Source organism: Haematobia irritans, chromosome 2 (assembly GCF_050003625.1).
Source record: "Haematobia irritans isolate KBUSLIRL chromosome 2, ASM5000362v1, whole genome shotgun sequence".
In the NCBI taxonomy this organism is placed as follows: Eukaryota; Metazoa; Arthropoda; class Insecta; order Diptera; family Muscidae; genus Haematobia; species Haematobia irritans.
The window spans coordinates 181,353,920-181,373,308 of record NC_134398.1 but is presented as its reverse complement, the minus strand read 5'-3'; the positions used below and the strand labels follow the sequence as shown (position 1 = coordinate 181,373,308).

Below are 19,389 nucleotides of genomic sequence, written 5' to 3'. Positions count from 1 at the left end.
ATAGAAATAAAATTTTGACAAAATTTTCTATAGTAAAAAAATTTTGACGAAATCTTCTATATAAATAAAATTTTGACAAAATTTTCTATAGCAATAAATGTTTGACAAAATTTTCTATAGAAATAAAATTTTGACTAAATTTTCTATAGAAATAAAATTTTGACAAAATTTTCTATAGAAATGAAATTTTGATAAAATTTTCTATAGAAATAAAATGTTGACAAAATTTTCTATAGAAACAAAATTTTGACAATATTTTCTATAGAAATAAAATTTTGAAAAAAAATTCTATAGAAATAAAATTTTGAAAAAAAAATTCTATAGAAATAAAATTTTGAAAAAAAAAATTCTATAGAAATAAAATTTTGACAAAATTTTCTATAGAAATAACATTTTGACAAAATTTTCAATAGTAATAACATTTGGACAAATTTTTCTATAGAAATAAAATTTTGATGAAATTTTTCTATAGTAATAAAATTTGGACAACATTTTCTATAGAAATAAAATTTTGACACAATTTTCTATAGAAATAAAATTTTGACACAATTTTCTATAGAAATAAAATTTTGATAAAATTTTCTATAGAAATAAAATTTTGACAAAATTTTCCATAGAAATAAAATTTTGACAAAATTTTCTATAGAAATAAAATTTTGACAAAATTTTCTATAGAAATGAAATTTTAACAAAATTTTCTATAGAAATGAAATTTTGACAAAATTTTCTATAGAAATAAAATGTTGACAAAATTTTTTATAGAAATGAAATTTTGACAAAATTTTCTATAGAAATAAAATGTTGACAAAACTTTCTATAGAAATAAAATGTTGACAATATTTTCTATAGAAATAAAATTTTGAAAAAAAATTCTATAGAAATAAAATTTTGAAAAAAAAAGTTCTATAGAAATAAAATTTTGACAAAATTTTCTATAGAAATAACATTTTGACAAAATTTTCAATAGTAATAACATTTTGACAAATTTTTCTATAGAAATAAAATTTTGATGAAATTTTTCTATAGTAATAAAATTTGGACAACATTTTCTATAGAAATAATATTTTGGGAAAATTTCCTGTAAAAATAAAATTTGCATAAAATTTTATATTTTTGACAACATTTTCTATAGAAATGAAATTTTGACAAAATTTTCTACATAAATAAATTTTTGACAACAAATTTGTGTAAAAATAAAATCTTGCCAAATTTTGTATAGAAATAAAATTTAGACAAAATTTTCTATAGAAAAAAAATTTGACAAAATTTTCCTTAGAAATAAAATTTTGACAAAATTTTCTATAGTAATAAAATTTTGACGAAATCTTCTATAGAAATAAAATTTTGACAACATTTTGTGTAAAAATGAAATCTTGCCAAATTTTGTATAGAAATAAAATGTTCTATAGAAATAAAATTTTGAAAAAATTTTCCGTAGAAATAAAAGTTTCACAATATTATCTATAGAAATACAATTTTGACAAAATTTTCCGTAGAAATAAAAATTTCACAAATTTTTCTAGAAATAAAATTTTGGTAGATTATTTTTGGCGATAAAGGCCAAATTTTGTTTGATTGGGGATCGTCTATATACTATAACTATAGACCGATATGGACCAATTTTGGCATGGTTGTTGGCGGCCCTACACTAGCGCAATGTAGCAAATTTCAACCGGGTCGGATGAATTGTGCTCCACCAAGAGCCTCTGGAGGTCAAATCTAGGGATCGATTTATATGGGGGCTATACGTAAAAGTGGTCTAATATGGCTCATTTGCAATACCATCTGACCTACATCAATAACAACTACATATGCCAAGTTTCAAGTCGATAGCTTGTTTCGTTCGAAAGTTAGCGTGATTTCAACAGACTAACGGACGGACTCAGAATTTCACCACGCCCCAGAATATATATACTTTATGGGGTCTTAGGGTAATATTTCGATGTGTTACAAACGGAATGACAAAGTTAATATACCCCTCATCCTATGGTGGAAGGTATAAAAATAGGAAACAAAATCAGGTATCTGGTATTCGTTATCATGGCTTTGGGAAGATAACACCATCACAACGAAATGCAATTTGTGTTTACTAAGGAAGCCCATCGAATGATGATGACGATGATGAAACATGAAAATGATAACTTTGTACCAATATCGAAGAGTTTGTGGTAAAATAAGAATTCAGCGAAGTAGGAATTATGGAAGATGGCCATGATTTCGTAGCAAACTAAGTCGAGAGACGATAATAGTGATTTTAAAATAATCACAAAAATAAAATTTACCAAAAATTTTATTAACATACAATTTGAAAGATTTTCATTAAAAAGATCCTTAAAGGACAAATTTTAAAAAGTTGAAATTTTTCCAATTTAATTTTTAAATGAATTAAAATTGTTATCAAAAGAATACCAAATTAATTGTATCAAGTAAATTTTTAACTGTATAAATTATTTTAAAATTTGCGTTGGTCATTTTTGTGGTTGAAGACATAAAATTTTTTTTTGTAATTTTAATTCAATTAAAATTTATTTGGAAAAATTTTAGAGATATTTTTTTGGTGTGGCCTAACTTCATTGTGAGTTAGCATAAATGTTGTTTTAGGCAGATCTTGCCATATAGGCAAATTGAAAATCCATGTAACTCTTCATAGGGATCTCCTACACTCACACACCCACACGTACATGTTGTCCTGCTACACGTATGTGTTGTACTCGCATAACACAAAGCGCTCTATAGGCTTTAGTTTGCAATTTCCTTTGGTTATGAGTTGGCAATCATATTGGATGATTGCCCATCCTTTGATTACATGGCCATATCCATCTCTATTACTATTTTAGAATGTTTCTTTTTGCTGTTTTTTCCCGTTTGCTTGCGTTCAACCACACTACTCTTAGATCCTCCTTTTACGCACAAACACATCGTAGCTCACCGATAACATTATGCATCTTTGGGAAATTAGAGTACTTGCAACAAAAAAAAAAAAAACAAATCTATGATGGTATGATAGAGGCCTATTAGCCAATACATTCGACCGACCGTCTGTCGGTTTTTGCATTTGAATGTTATCTACTTTTTTTTGTGAGTGCACAAAACCAAATCAAAGTGTGGATTTTCTCGTGTAAACTTCCATCGATATGAATTTCTGAATCGTAATGTAAAATTGTTGGCAAAAACTTGCGATAGTGGGAGTATCTTAAGGGAGGAAGTGATTGCACCGTGGTTATTCGGTATAAAAATAAAATTTGAAAAAATATCTTGATTTTCTCAATGCATTATCTTTGGCAAGAAGCAACATACAAACACTTTCAGATTGCTTTAAAATCCATTTTCCCAGAAAAATCTTCAATTTTAAGACAATAATTAGCCTATATGAGGTCAGTGGTGCTGCCAACATTATTGAAAATTTTCTCTATTAATAGTTAGTGCCACTGTACCACTTTCGTGGCAAATATTTCACATTTTCAAATGTTGCCATTTCTGTGTCACCTCTTTGTTGTGCCAGTAAATGCCTTATTTTTTACACGTTTGTGCCATAGAGTGGGGGTATATTAACTTTGTCATTCCGTTTGTAACACATCGTAACACATCCGTCCGTTGTTCCGTCCGTCCGTCTGTTGAAATCACGCTAACTTCGGAACGAAACAAGCTATCGACTTGAAACATGGTATTGCAAATGGGCCATATCGGACCACTTTAACGTATAGCTCCCATATAAACCGATCCCCAGATTTGACCTCCGGAGCCTGTTCGTGGTGCAAACTTCTTCCGATACGGTTGAAATTTGGTACGTGGTGTTAGTATGTGGTCTCTAAAAACCATGCAAAAATTTGTCTATCGGTCCATAATTATATATAGCCGATCCCCAATCACACAAAAATTGGTCCATATCGGTTCATAATCATGGTTGCTACTCAAGCCGAAAATAATCTACCAAAATTTTATTTTTATAGAAAATTTTGTCAAAATTATATTTCTATAGAAAATTTTGTCAACATTTTATTTCTATAGAAAATTTTGTCAAAGCTTTATTTCTATAGAAAATTTTGTCAAAATTTTGTATAGAAAAAAATTTTGACAAAATTTTATTTCTATATAAAATTATGTCAACATTTTATTTCCATAGAAAATGTTGTTACAATTTTATTTCTATAGAAAATTTTGTCAAAATTTCATTTCTGTAAAAAATTTTGTCAAAATATTATTTCTATACAAAATTTTGTCAAAATTATATTTCTGTAAAAAAATTTGTCAAAATTTTATTTCTATACAAAATTTTGTCAACATTTTATTTCTATAGAAAATTTAGTGAAAATTTTATTTCCACTGCAAATTTTGTCAAAAATTGATGTCCATAGATAATTTGTCAAAATTTTATTGCCATTGGAAATTTTGTCAAATTTTATTTCTATAGAAAATTTTGTCAAAATTTTATTTCTATAGAAAGTTTTGTCAAAATTTTATTTTTATAGAAAAGTTTATCAAAATTTTATTTCTATAGAAAATTTTGTCAAAATTTTATTTCTATAGAAAAGTTTATCAAAATTTTATTTCTATTGAAAATTTTATTTATTTCTATAGAAAATTTTGTCAAAATTTTATTTCTATACACAATTTTGTCAAAGCTTTATTTCTATAGAAAATTTTTGCCAAATTTTATTTCTATAACAGATTTTGTCAAAATTTTATTTCTATCGAAAATTTTGTCAAGATTTTATTTCTATAGAAAATTTTGTCAAAATTTTATTTCTATAGAAAATTTTGTTAAAATTTTATTTCTATAGAAAATTTTGTCAAAATTTTATTTCTATAGAAAATTTTGTCAAAATTTTATTTTTATTGAAAATTTTGTCAAAACTTTATTTCTATACACAATTTTGTCAAAGTTTATTTCTATAGAAAATTCTATCAAAATTTTATTTCTATGGAAAATTTTGTCAAAATTTTATTTCTATTGAAAATTTTGTCAAAATTTTATTTCTATACAAAATTTTGTCAAAATTATATATCTATAAAAAATTTTGTCAAAATTTTTTCTATACAAAATTTTGTCAAAATTTTATTTCTATAGAAAATTTTGTCAAAATTTTACTTCTATAGAAAATTTTGTCAAAATTTTATTTCTTTAGAAAATGTTGTCAAAATTTTATTTCTATAGAAAAGTTTATCAAAGTTTTATTTCTATAAAAAAATTTTGTCAAAATTTTATTTCTATAGAAAAGTTTATCAAAATTTTATTTCTAAAGAAAATTTTGTCAAAATTTTATTTCTATAGAATACTTTGTAAGAATTTTATTTCTATAGAAAATTTTGTTAAAATTTTATTTCTATAGAAAATTTTGTCAAAATTTTATTCCTATAGAAAATTTTAACAAACTTTTATTTATATAGAAAATTTTGTCAATTTTTTTCTATGGAAAATTTTGTCAAATTGTTATTTCTATAGAAAATTTTGTCAAAATTTTTTTTTCTATAGAAAATTTTGTCAAAATTTTTTTTTCTATAGAAAATTTTGTCAAAATTTTTTTTTCTATAGAAAATATTGTCAAAATTTTATTTCTTTAGAAAATTTTGTCAAAATTTTATATCTATAGAAAATTTTAACAAAATTTTTTTCTATAAAAAATTTTGTCAAAATTTTATTTCTATAGAAAATTTTGTCAAAATTTTATTTCTATAGAAAATTTTGTCAAAATTTTATTTCTATAGAAAATTTTGTCAAAATTTTATTCCTATAGAAAATTTTGTCAAAATTTTATTTCTATAGACAATTTTGTCCATATTTTATTTCTATAGGAATCTTTGTCAAAATTTTATTCCTATAGAAAATTTTGTCAAAATTTTATTTCTATAGACAATTTGTCAAAATTTTATTTTTATAAAAAATTTTGTCAACATTTTATTTCTATAGAAAATTTTGTCTAAAATTTATTTCCTTCTGTTTTCTTTTTGTAAATTGAAGGTCGAGGTCAGAGTTTTATTTTCTGTTTTATTTTTATAAAACAGAAAATACGGCAGTAAGTTCGGCCTGGCCGAACTTACTGCCGTATATACTTGTTTTTTAAATGGTATTTTAACTAAATTTTTAAAAAGCATTAATTTTGCCAAATTCATTCGAATTTCTTCTCATATTTCAAAAAGCCACGGTTTTGATTAAAATTCGCAATATAAAATTTCGAAGCCACGGTTTTGATTAAAATTCGCAATATAAAATTTCGAATTTTTCTAAATAACGAAAGAGCATGACAATATATCGTTCGTAAAACCGGGGGCTTTGTTTGTATTTTAAAGCTTTTCTTTTCTTTTTCATACGGTTTTTAAATTTAAAAGTGATTTTATTTTGGACTCGATTTTCATATTTCTGTTGAATTTTGTTGAGTATCATTGTCATGGGCGAGGCGAAGTTTTATAATAATTAGGGGCTCTATTCATTATGAAACTTCGTCTCGCATTTGTAGCCCTGTTTCTTTTGTGTTTCCTCATTAGTTTTGCAAATTTTAATGAAGCATAACCTCTGAAAAAATGTACGAAAATTTCTATAGACAATTTAACTTTTATTTATTTAATGTTTTTTTTTATTTTATTTAAATTTTCTTTATTTTTAAATTAGTGTTCTGGAAAATTGTATGTGAGAAATTTTATTTATTTAATAAAAAAATATTCCTAATTACCACTGTTATTTTATCGAACAGCACATAGTTATTCCTTCATACAGAAAAGTTATTGCAATGATATTAGTTAGACTCCTAGACTTCCTCTTGGAAGTTTAAGTGCGGGTATAGAAAGAAAAAAAAAAACATAGCAAAACAATCATACATAAAAGCTAAAGCTATAACTGCAATAAAGTATTAGCCAGTTTCCTATGATATTTCTAGACTGATAAAAGCATTTGTATCCAGCAACAAAAAAAAAAACGCACGCTAACACATCCATGTGCTAATGCAAAAGCGACTCTACCATAGTATACGAATAGGAAAATTGATGATGATGCAAATGATGTTATGCAATCGAATTGAATTGAATGCTGTAAAAGCAGCTCACACCAACTCTCACATAGATGACAAAGAAGATTATAGAGAATAACAAAAAAATGGAATTAACTTTGTTGAATTGAAAGAAAATACGAAGATAAATGAGTATCAGGTTAAGAGTATGGGGAGTAATATAGCCTTTGCTATCTCACAGTTATGGATTTGCAGGAAACGGATGTAACCTCACTCACACACATGTATGCACACACGCAACACCTATATTCCCTCAATTCATGTTGGATAGGGAGTATGAGCATTGAATTATTGTTTAAAGTGTGGTTATATTGCAGGGCTCAGGGAGAGCTAGTGTTCTAAATGAATGGGCCATACACATACGAATGAAAACTTCAGAGAATGTAAAGAGCGCAATCAAATCTATTGCAAGAACAACAACACTAACACCAACTACAATATAAAGGAATCATATATGTAATTATTATTGAATGAAATGAATTTTCAGAATACATTTTCCAAAAGGATAGATTAGCCAATAGTCATATGTACACGCTCCAATACTCCTGAATACAAACCCATTAGGAAATGGAACTAGTTCCGATCATGTAGGATCAATGAATTCATAGTAAATTGAAGAAGCCAAATCGACGAACTACATAGCGATATATAAAAAAGGAGCGAAATATACATAGATTTGTTATTTGATGAAACCAATTAATTACTTCATGCATTACCGGTAGCCAATTTCTAAGCAATAAAATTTTTAAATAAAATTTTACCAAATTTTCTATAGCAATACAATTTTGAAAACATTCTCAATAGAAATAAAATTTAGACAAAATTTTTTATAGCAATAAAATTTTGATAAAATTTTCTTTAGTAATAAAATTTTGACAAAACTTTCTATTGAAATAAATGTTGACAAACTTTTCAGTAGAAATAAAGATTTGAGAAAATTTTATATAGAAATAAAATTTTGAGAAAATTTTTTATAGAAATAAAATTTTGAAAAAAAAATTATAGCAATAAAATTTTAAGGAAATTTTTTATAGAAATAAAATTTTGACAAAATTTTCCATAGAAATAAATGTTGACAAACTTTTCTATAGAAACACAATTTTCAGAAAATTTTTAATAGAAATAAAATTTTGAGAAAATTTTTTATAGAAATAAAATTTTGAAAATGTTTTTTATTGAAATAAAATTTTCTATAAAAATATAATGTCCAGAAAAATTTCTACAGCAATAAAATTTTGATTTTTTTTTTGGAATAACATTTTCATAAAATGTTCAATAAAAATAAAATTTTGTCGGGACGATAGTTCCAACGCTGAGATCTTCGTGTCTACATTTCTACCACTTTGAACTTCGCGACTACCGTTCCGTCACTGTGAACTTCGGGACGACAGTTCCTACACTGACACCTTCGGGTCTACATATGCATCATAGTGGGTTTCGCGACTAAAGGGTCCACCAGTGAGACTTTCAATAGTTCGACCACTGAGACCTTTGGACCTACGGTTTCACCTTCGGGTCTAAAGATGAATGTTGAATCTATGGATGTTAACAAAATTTTCTGTAGAAATAAAATTTTGCCAAAATTATCTATAGAAATAAATTTTTAAGAGAATTTTCTATAGAAATAAAATTTTCTATCGCAATAAAATCTTTACAATTTTTTTATAGAAATAAAATGTTGACAAATATTTCTACAGCAAAAAAATATTGACAAAAATTTGTATACAAATAAATTTTTAATAAAAATAAAACTTTGACAAAATCGTCCATAGAAATAAAATTTTGACAAAATTTTCTATAGAAATAAAATGTTGACAACATTTTCTGTAGAAATAAAATTTTGATAAAGTTTGCTATAGAAATAAAATTTTGAACAAATTTTCTATAGAAATAAAATTTTTAACAAATTTTCTATAGAAATAAAATTTCGAAAAAAATTGCTAGAGATATAAAATTTTGACAAATATTTTTATAGAAATAAAATTTTGACAAAATTTTTTATAGAAATAAAATTTTGACAAAATGTTCTACAGAACTAAAATTTTGCCAAAACTTTGACAAAATTATATATAAAAAAAAAATTTTTTTGTAGAAATAACATTTTGATAAGAATTTTACAAAATTCTCTATAGAAATTGTTTACACGAGTTTCAGACTATATATAATTGTCTGATTTCCCTTTTCTGGGAAAGTAAATACATATATAGATCACGTTATAATTAAAATTCACTTTATTGTAATTTAGGTTCACAGAGTTATGATAGTAGAATTCACTTATAAGCTTAAGCTTAACATAAATAAAAGGTTCCAATTAGTTCACTTTATTTGATTACTTGTAGAAGTATATGCCTTTAAATATGATTGGGTTTTTTCTGATTTATTATTTTTTTTATATATATTAATTGGTGGGGTTCTGTGTGCGAACAGCTATTTCATTTGATGCTAATAACGTGTAATGTCCGTTCCTTTACCTTTTTTGAACTAACTCCTCTATCACTTTTTGCCACCCATTTGAAGAGAGACCACGAACGTCAAAGACAAACTGCACAGCTGATATGGATAATCACAAAGGTGACCAGGGGAACCTTTCGATGCGAACATCTTCCCGGCCTTGACTGGTCTAAAAATGTACAAAAAATTAAGTTAATGACACCTCTAGTAAGGGTTATAAAAGAAACTGGAATCGTAGTGAAAGTTATACTTAATGTGTGGAGGTTCTGTAGCTAAGATGTGGCCGAACCAACAATTAGCCAACCAAGTGAGGTGTCTTGAGCTATTAACAAACCACCTTCGGATTTCATAATGTTGGACTTGATTATGGATGGGTATAAATCCGCACCGATTTCCATATATATTAGATTGTTGGATGTAAATTGGGGATCAGCTAACTCAATTCGAGAAAACTTTTCCAGTAAAGCATCAGAAAATGAACGTGTATATGGTCGCTTAGGAAGATGTTTGGATACCATTGCATGTACTTCAAATGTTTCGTACGATGGAACCGTGGACTTAAATAGCAAACGGGTATACGTAGTAGAATCCACTTTGTATGTTTCCATACCATGCTCTTTCACAAACTCATCGGATATTATTGTATAAATGGAACTGGAACTAACTACAGCTCTTGCTAATTTTCCATTTGGTTTACATTGTATTTTAACAAGAGCTGTGGGAACCAGTGTACGCAGGACATTGCAAGAGGGAGTGGTACGTTGGATGGGATGGACAACTGACCCTGAATGAGCCTCTTTCCGTTGACCCACACGTTCAATTAATTCGGGATGTCCATGAAGCAAACTATGGTGCTTCTCTTTGCACGTATTACATCTAGAAAGGCTTTGGCATTCACTTAAAATGTGACTCCTTGCAAAGCAATTAAAACAGTAATGTAACCGCTCAACTGTTTTATATTTTTGAACGAGGTTTAAGTTAAGAAATTTTTGACAAGTTGCTAGTCGATGCTCCTTTTTACATATTCCACATCCAACGTGTGAAATAGATTTTTTTCTTTGAAATTTGTTGTGGTATTTATCACGTTTGCAACTATATCCTTTGGGTTGAGTAGATTTGTGTTGGTGGCAATTTCGACAATGTGGAACCATGGTGAGATGTTGTACCTATAATTAGTAGGACAATGTAAATATAAGAAAATTTGTTGGAAATAAATATAAACCAATTTCATAAAATGTACTTAATGAATCGAACTGATTCGCGAATTTGATAGATATAGAATGAGATGTTGAGGGTAAAATTATTGTTTTAGTATTTTAGTTTACTGGGAGAACTACCACTTTTGTTATGGGTCGTGTAATTATACCCGCCGATGTACGCAAGTCAACTACACGGGTACGTTGGTCAGACCCTGGGTACACCTTAATTACCCGTCCTAAAGACCATTCATTCGGAGGAATGTTATCTTGCCGTATGACTACCATATCGCCCACTTGGAGAGAACGTTGAGGGTTATTCCATTTATATCTTTTGTGTAATTCCTTAAGATATTCCTCTTTCCATCTCTTACAAAATATTTGGTGTTGCACTTTGAGGCGCGCCCATCTATTCATAAGACTTGAATTACATCCGCTGAAATCTGGCTCAGTTGGTGTTACGAGGGGTGTACCTATGAGGAAATGACCTGGGGTTAGAGGATTGAGGTCTTCGGGATCTTCACTTGATGGACTTAAAGGGCGAGAGTTCAAGCACGATTCAATTCGCGCTAACAGGGTTGCAAGTTCCTCAAAAGTGTATCTAAATGTTAGAGTTACCTTCTTTAGGTGAGCCTTAAAACTTTTGACGCCAGCTTCCCATATTCCTCCCATATGGGGGCTCCCGGGGGTATAAAGTGCCAGACCAATTTCTGGAAACTGTGGGCTGATATGACCGAATTTTTTATTTGCCTTAAGAATTCTTGGCGATCCCTTTTTAGCATACCGCTTGCCCCTACGAAATTCGTCCCGTTGTCTGAGTAAAGAGCAGATGGGCATCCTCTTCGCGAGAAAAACCGAGCAAATGCTGCTATGAATGCTTGTGTAGAAAGGTCAGATGTGGGTTCTAAATGAATTGCCTTTGTAGCAAAGCATACAAATACACATACATAACCTTTTGTCAATTTGCAACACCGACCAGAATAACTTTTTATTTCCAACGGCCCCGCAAAGTCTATCCCTGTATTTGTAAACGGACGACTAAAACCTGATCTTTCTGGTGGCAACGCCGCCATAATTTGGGTAGCTTGTTGGCTTTTGTACCGGACACAGGGTATACATTTGTGAATGATTGCGCGAATCAAATTTTTTGCTTTAGGTATCCAATAGCAAGACCGAAGCACACGTAAAACTGTCTGGTTACCTCCATGAAGGGTTATAGAGTGTATATGTTCAACTAACAATCTAGCGAGCCAACTGTTGTAGGGTAGTAAGATTGGATGGCTTTCGTCGTAGGTTAATTGGTTCGAGTTAACTAGTCGACCATTTGCTCGCATAATTCCCTTCGCATCTATGAATGGAGTAAGGCACAAAAGCGGACTTGAATGTTTCAGTTGTTCGTGACATTCCAATCGTTTATATTCATCTTGGAAATAATGCATCTGCGTCACGGTTGTTATTCTTTCTTTCACGAAATGAATTTCCTTTGCTTCTAATTCCATGTTCAGATGGCGGAGTTGATCTTTATGTGCTCTAGATGTGTGGTGGTAAAAACGAAACACATATGACAGCACCCTAAGAGCCCGAGATAAAGAGGAAAATCGGTTTAAAATGTCGACATTTGTTTCGACAATGGTAGTAAAAACTTTTATGGGCTTAGCCTCCGTATGAGTTGTGAACATTTTTTGTTGCGGCCACGCTGCGTTGTTAGATTTCAACCAAGTGGGTCCATTCCACCAAAGAGAGTGTAATTTTAGTACATCCGGACCACAACCTCGGCTAGCGATGTCAGCAGGATTGTCATGCGATGTAACGTGTCGCCAGCCTTCTACTCCAACTGAATCGGCTATTGTACTAACGCGATTAGCGACAAAGGTGCTCCACGAAGTGGGAGGCTTATTCAACCATGCCAGTACAATAGAAGAGTCAGTCCAAAGATAAGTACTGTATGTTGGTAATTTTATTTGCGACAAAAGGTTCCTTGTCAATTCTGCCAGTAAAACTGCACCACAAAGCTCTAGTTTGGGGAGAGTAATGACTTTGAGGGGGGCAACTCTAGTTTTTGCAGTGAATAAGGTAACCTGAATGGGTCCTTGCGCAGGGATAACACGGGCATACAACACAGCCGAGTAAGCCTTTTCCGATGAATCACAAAATCCGTGAAACTCTATTTCGCATTGGGGTATATAATGAATCCATCTTGGAATTTCAATTCCATTAATATTATATATGTTGCGAAGAAACGATTGCCAACATTGTAGTGTGTGAGGCTTTAGGTTTTCATCCCAACCTATACCATCTTGCCAGATTTGTTGCATTATTATTTTCGCTGTGACAATAATAGGGGCTAACCAACCCGCAGGGTCAAATAACTTGGCTATATGAGATAGAACAACACGCTTGGTATATATGTTTTTGAGCTCAATTGAAGATAGATCGAAAAAAAATGTATCAGTTCTAGCGTTCCACTGAATACCTAGAGTTTTTGTGGTAGACATTTCTGGCAATGTCAAAAGATCTACATTCAATAAATGTTCCTGTGGAAGCCCTACTAACAATTCCGGAACATTGGAAATCCATTTCCGCAACGGAAATCCCGCCGAATCTAAAGCTGAGATTAACTCACTTTGTGATTTCCTAGCTTCACAAACTGTGTGCGAACCAGCAAGGATATCATCAACATACATCGAATTCTCTATAATGTTTGCTGCTAGTGGATGCGATTGCCTCACATCACTTGCTAGCTGTAATAAGGACCGTATAGCCAAGTAAGGGGCAGCGTTGACCCCAAACGTAACTGTTTTCAACTCGTAATCGCGAATGGGTTCATTTACATTCTCTCTAAAGAGCAATCGTTGATAAGGGGTGTGTTTCGGGTCGAGGGCGATTTGCCTGTACATTTTTTGTATATCGGCACTGAAGACTACTTTGAACATTCGCCACTGCATAATGAGTACCAGTAAATCTTTTTGAAGGGTAGGACCAGTGTATAAAGTATTATTCAAGCTATTACCGTTAGTTGTTTTACAGGAGGCATTAAATACCACCCGTACCTTAGTTGAAGCTCTCTCTGGCTTCACAATAGCATGATGGGGTAAGTAATATTGGGTATTTGGGGGAGTGTCGGGGTTGTAAGAAATGGGTGACATGTGTCCTAGGCTAACATATTCCTTTAGAACGTTGTCATACTCTTTTTTTAATTCCAGATTTCTCATCAAATGTTTCTCATTGCGTAGAAATTGAGCCATAGCGATATGTCGTGAGTTTCCGAGATAAATTTTTGGTTTCCGAAACGGTAGGCTTACCTGGTAGCGACCTGATGATAATCTCAATGTGGTGTGCGTGTAGATTTCTTCACAAATGTCATCCTCTTGTGACTTATTGGATTTCTTCGGTATTTCCTCTATTTCCCAAAACCGCTTGATTGAGTTATCAAGTGTCACCGAAGTGAAATGCGATACTATGTTCCTAATAACCTGTTTCTCATCTATGGGGCCAGTCAGAATCCAACCGAATTCCGTTTCCTGGGCCACTAGACTCCGAAGCACATCCTTCCTAATGCCGGTCCTTAGTATCTGAGGATATACGTCGCCTCCTAGTATAAAATCTATAGGCCTGCTCTCAAAAAACCATGGGTCCGCTAAATCCATTGTATCTATATCGTCAATTCTGTGTGGGGTAATTGAATGGGTTGGTAATGTTCGAGTAAGGGTTTTTACCACAATCGCCTGAATAGTCAAATCAAAATTATTCCGAGTGTTAGAACGGAGTACCACTTCGCATAGCTTAGTTGACCTAGCCGAAACAACTTCATTTAAACCAGATATTTCGGCAATAATTGGAATTGTCGGTATATGTAATCTACGACGAATAGTTTCGGATATGAAAGAGAAATCCGAAGCGGGATCTATTAGCGCGCGTGCAGGATACGAGGAACCATTCAAAAAAACATTTACAATTGCTGTACCTAGCAACTTCTTCCGATCGTCCAATTTACAATTTGATTGAGTAAGTGTCGAAAATGTCTGCGACGTATTTACATTAGACGTTGATGGGTGGTTGTTATCCGTACTAAGGACAGTATTGGCAGCCGAGTGTGGTTTGTGAAGCAAGGTGTGATGCCTTCTACCACAATGTCTGCATTTGAAAGGGCTTCTACATTCCTTAAGGTTATGTGAAATAGCTAAGCAATTGTAGCAACATCCATTTTCCTTTACAAACTCTATCCGTTCCGCGACTCCTAGCATTGTAAATTTGGGACACTCTCGAATAACATGATCGGATTCACAAAACTTGCAAATGGGAGAGGCAGATATCCTCGTTCCTTCAGCGAGTGTCGAATGCAATGATTGATTCGAACTCCGTTTGTTACTTTTCGATTTACTATCTGGATGTACGTTCAGGTGAAAAGTTTTCCCTTTACAACCTACATGACTCTTATTTTCACCTATATGACAAGTAGAATTGACCAATGATTTTACATCCGCCACTGATTCCAAGCCTTTATAGGTATTAGTTAGAAAAGTGTCCATCTCTAGCCATTCTGGCAACGATGACGGATCACTCAGGGATTCTTCGAACCTTTGAAGCGTATCAACGGGTAACTTGGAGGAGCAAAGATATATGAAAATAGGATCCCAACCAGTTGTATTTATGTTCAGGGTTTTCAAATGACTTATACATCCATTTATCGTTCGTTGTAACCTTCTGACCGATGCTCCGCATTGCATGTCAACCTGAGGTAAATTTAAAAGCACCTTAATTTGGGCATTAACTTGCATTCTCCTATTTTCATATTGTTCCGTAAGATGTTCCCACGCTACGGAGAACCCCTCGTTGGTTAATGGCGCATTGTCCACAATTTCCCTAGCCTCCATTTCAGTTTTCTGTTTAAGATAAAATAGTTTCTCTACCCCACTGAGCCTCGAATTCTTTCCATACACAGCTGAAAACATATCTCTGAATGATGCCCAACAAGCATAATCCCCAGCAAAACTTTGTATATCACAAGGAGGTACGTTGAAGGAAGGATCAGAAGGCTTTTCTATGCTAACGTCTGAGGTTCCTCTTTTCAACAGTAACCCAAGTGCATCTATTGATTCATCTATCGAAATTATGGTCATACTATAACATTTGCGACCGTCCTTAAACCTCCTCTGAATGTCCTCCATGTCAATTGTCGCTAGTTGGTCTGGATCATCCAATAAAGGAGATTCCATTAATATGTCATACTTCTTAACTATTTTCTCCCATAGTATTTCCAATTCTCGCTTGTGGAATCGAAGCATAGCCATTGACTTGTTCTGTTTTAAAGCCTTACCATAATCATCAATGAAAGATGTTAGGTCGCTTACGATGCTTCTCTTCAAACTAGAAGCCATATCTTTCAATGAAACCATTATTTATATTTATTTATGAATTTAGCTTTATGTGATTTTGTGTACTTTACCAGTCAAAACCAACTCCAAATCCAATTAAGTTGAACAACGAGTAAGATGTACTCACCTTGCTGCTTATAGGGTGTTTTGTTTACCAACTGAGAGTGTGGGGTTTCGATTCGATACGGAGTTTTACAATTCTTTAATTCTCTTTAGTATGATCTGCTTTATGTTCTCTTGTTATAAACAACCACGACTTATAACATGACTTCCTTAGTTGCTCTCTTTATATTCGTTATGTTATCTGTTTTTACATTTATTGCTTTGTTATCATATGACTGTTAACCTTTCGTTAATCTCACTTGTCTCTTTTTGGCGCGATGTATGTATGTAAATGATATTGAATATGTGGACTGTATTTTGTTTTTGTTTATTTTAACTTTAATAAATAGGCACCGTTTTGTTGGAAGGTTCGATGGACCATGTTTACACGATTTTCAGACTATATATAATTGTCTGATTTCCCTTTTCTGGGAAAGTAAATACATATATAGATCACGTTATAATTAAAATTCACTTTATTGTAATTTAGGTTCACAGAGTTATGATAGTAGAATTCACTTATAAGCTTAAGCTTAACATAAATAAAAGGTTCCAATTAGTTCACTTTATTTGATTACTTGTAGAAGTATATGCCTTTAAATATGATTGGGTTTTTTCTGATTTATTATTTTTTTTATATATATTAATTGGTGGGGTTCTGTGTGCGAACAGCTATTTCATTTGATGCTAATAACGTGTAATGTCCGTTCCTTTACCTTTTTTGAACTAACTCCTCTATCACTTTTTGCCACCCATTTGAAGAGAGACCACGAACGTCAAAGACAAACTGCACAGCTGATATGGATAATCACAAAGGTGACCAGGGGAACCTTTCGATGCGAACAGAAATAAAATTTTGACAAAATTTTCTATAGAAATAAAATTTTGACAAAATTTTCTATAGCAATAAAATTTTGATAAAATTTTCTATAGAAATAATATTTTGACAAAATTTTCTATAGAATAAAATGTTGACAAAAATTTCTATAGAAATAAAATTTTAACAAAATATTCTGTAGAAATAAAATTTTAACCAAATTTCCTATAGAAACAAAATTTTGACAAAATTTTCTATAGAAATAAACTTTTGATAAAATTTTCTATAGAAATAATATTTTGACAAAATTTTCTATAGAATAAAATTTTGACAAAAATTTCTATAGAAATAAAATTTTGACAAAAATGTCTACAAAAATAAAATGTTTACAAAATTTCTGTAGAAATAAAATGATGACATACTTTTCTGTAGAAATTACAATGTTGACAAAAATTTCTATAGAAATAAAATTTTAACAAAATATTCTGTAGAAATAAAATTTTAACCAAATCTTCTATAGAAACAACATTTTGACAAAATTTTCTATAGAAATAAACTTTTGATAAAATTTTCTATAGAAATAATATTTTGACAAAATTTTCTATAGAATAAAATTTTGACAAAAATTTCTACAGAAATAAAATTAAAAAAAAAAAATGTCTACCAAAATAAAATGTTTACAAAATTTTCTGTAGAAATAAAATGTTGACATAATTTTCTGTAGAAATTAATATGTTGACAAAAATTTCTATAGAAATAAAATTTTGACAAAATGTTTTAAAGAAATACAATTTTGACAAAATTTTCTATAGAAATAACATTTTTACAAAACTTGTTATAACAGTAAAAATTTGAAAAAAAAATTATTAAAATAAAATGTTGACAAAATCTACTATTGAAGTAACATTTTGAAAAAAATTGCTCTAGAAATAAAATTTTTGATAGAAATAATATTTTGACAAAATTTTCTATAGAAATAAAATTTTGACAAAATTTTCTATAGAAATAAAATTTTGACAAAATTTTCTATAGAAATAAAATTTTGATAAAATTTTCTATCGAAACAATATTTTGACAAAATTTTCTGTAAAAATAAAATTTTGACAAAATGTGTACGGTGACTTGCAGAACGAACAGCATCACACGAACTCACATACAAAATCCCTGAAGATGGTTAGTGGCACTAACCGAAATATTGGAAATAAATATTAAAACAAATCATTAATCGATTGTTTCTATGATCTCAAGCCGAACAAAATTAATAATCAGAATAGAAATACAATTTTGACAAAATTTTCTATAGAAATAAAATTTTTACAATACTTGTTATAACAGTAAAAATTTGAAAAAAAATTATTAAAATAAAATTTTGACAAAATCTACTATTGAAATAACATTTTGAAAAAAATTGCTCTAGAAATAAAATTTTGAAAAATTGTTGATAGAAATAAAATTTTGACAAAATTTTCTACGGAAATAAAATTTTGACAAAATTTTCTATAGCAATTAAATTTTGACAAAATTTGCTATAACAATTAAATTTTCACAAAAGTTTCTATAGAAAGGTTTGACTTTCGGGAAATCTTCATGCCTACATATTCACCACTTAGACCTACAGTTCCACCACTAAAACAAGTAATACGCTGTGAAATAGCAAATAAACCTGTAAGAACTCTAGAAATAAAATTTTGACAAAATTTTTGATAGAAATAATATTTTGACAAAATTTTCTATAGAAATAATATTTTGACAAAATTTTCTATAGAAATAAAATTTTGACAAAATTTTCTATAGAAATAAAATTTTGACAAAATTTTCTATAGAAATAAAATTTTGATAAAATTTTCTATCGAAACAATACTTTGACAAAATTTTCTATAGAAATAAAATTTTGACAAAATTTTCTATAGAAATAAAATTTTGATAAAATTTTCTATCGAAACAATATTTTGACAAAATTTTCTGTAAAAATAAAATTTTGACAAAATGTGTACGGTGACTTGCAGAACGAACAGCATCACACGAACTCACATACAAAATCCCTGAAGATGGTTAGTGGCACTAACCGAAATATTGGAAATAAATATTAAAACAAATCATTAATCGATTGTTTCTATGATCTCAAGCCGAACAAAATTAATAATCAGAATAGAAATACAATTTTGACAAAATTTTCTATAGAAATAAAATTTTTACAATACTTGTTATAACAGTAAAAATTTGAAAAAAAATTATTAAAATAAAATTTTGACAAAATCTACTATTGAAATAACATTTTGAAAAAAATTGCTCTAGAAATAAAATTTTGAAAAATTGTTGATAGAAATAAAATTTTGACAAAATTTTCTACGGAAATAAAATTTTGACAAAATTTTCTATAGCAATTAAATTTTGACAAAATTTGCTATAACAATTAAATTTTCACAAAAGTTTCTATAGAAAGGTTT

General features: G+C 29.8%; 2 protein-coding genes across 5 annotated transcripts in view; one reads left to right on the top strand and one right to left on the bottom strand.

Moving 5' to 3' along the window:
* LOC142226767 (CUGBP Elav-like family member 2) overlaps positions 1-19,389 on the top strand; it is a 551,331-nt gene that overhangs the window by 155,591 nt on the left and 376,351 nt on the right. The gene's annotated exons all lie outside the window — the stretch shown is intronic.
* On the bottom strand, positions 9,210-16,965 carry LOC142224396 (uncharacterized). Its single transcript, XM_075294173.1, has 3 exons — positions 16,151-16,965; positions 9,703-10,618; positions 9,210-9,621 (listed from the first exon to the last, which is right to left on the bottom strand). Exon 2 carries the CDS (start codon positions 10,601-10,603, stop codon positions 9,725-9,727), a length of 879 nt encoding a protein of 292 aa, XP_075150288.1. The 5' UTR covers positions 10,604-10,618; positions 16,151-16,965; the 3' UTR covers positions 9,210-9,621; positions 9,703-9,724.

Bases quoted from the DNA above. Each gene is read 5' to 3' on its own strand.
- LOC142224396 (XM_075294173.1), bottom strand. From the start codon at position 10,603: ATGGTTCCACATTGTCGAAATTGCCACCAACACAAATCTACTCAACCC.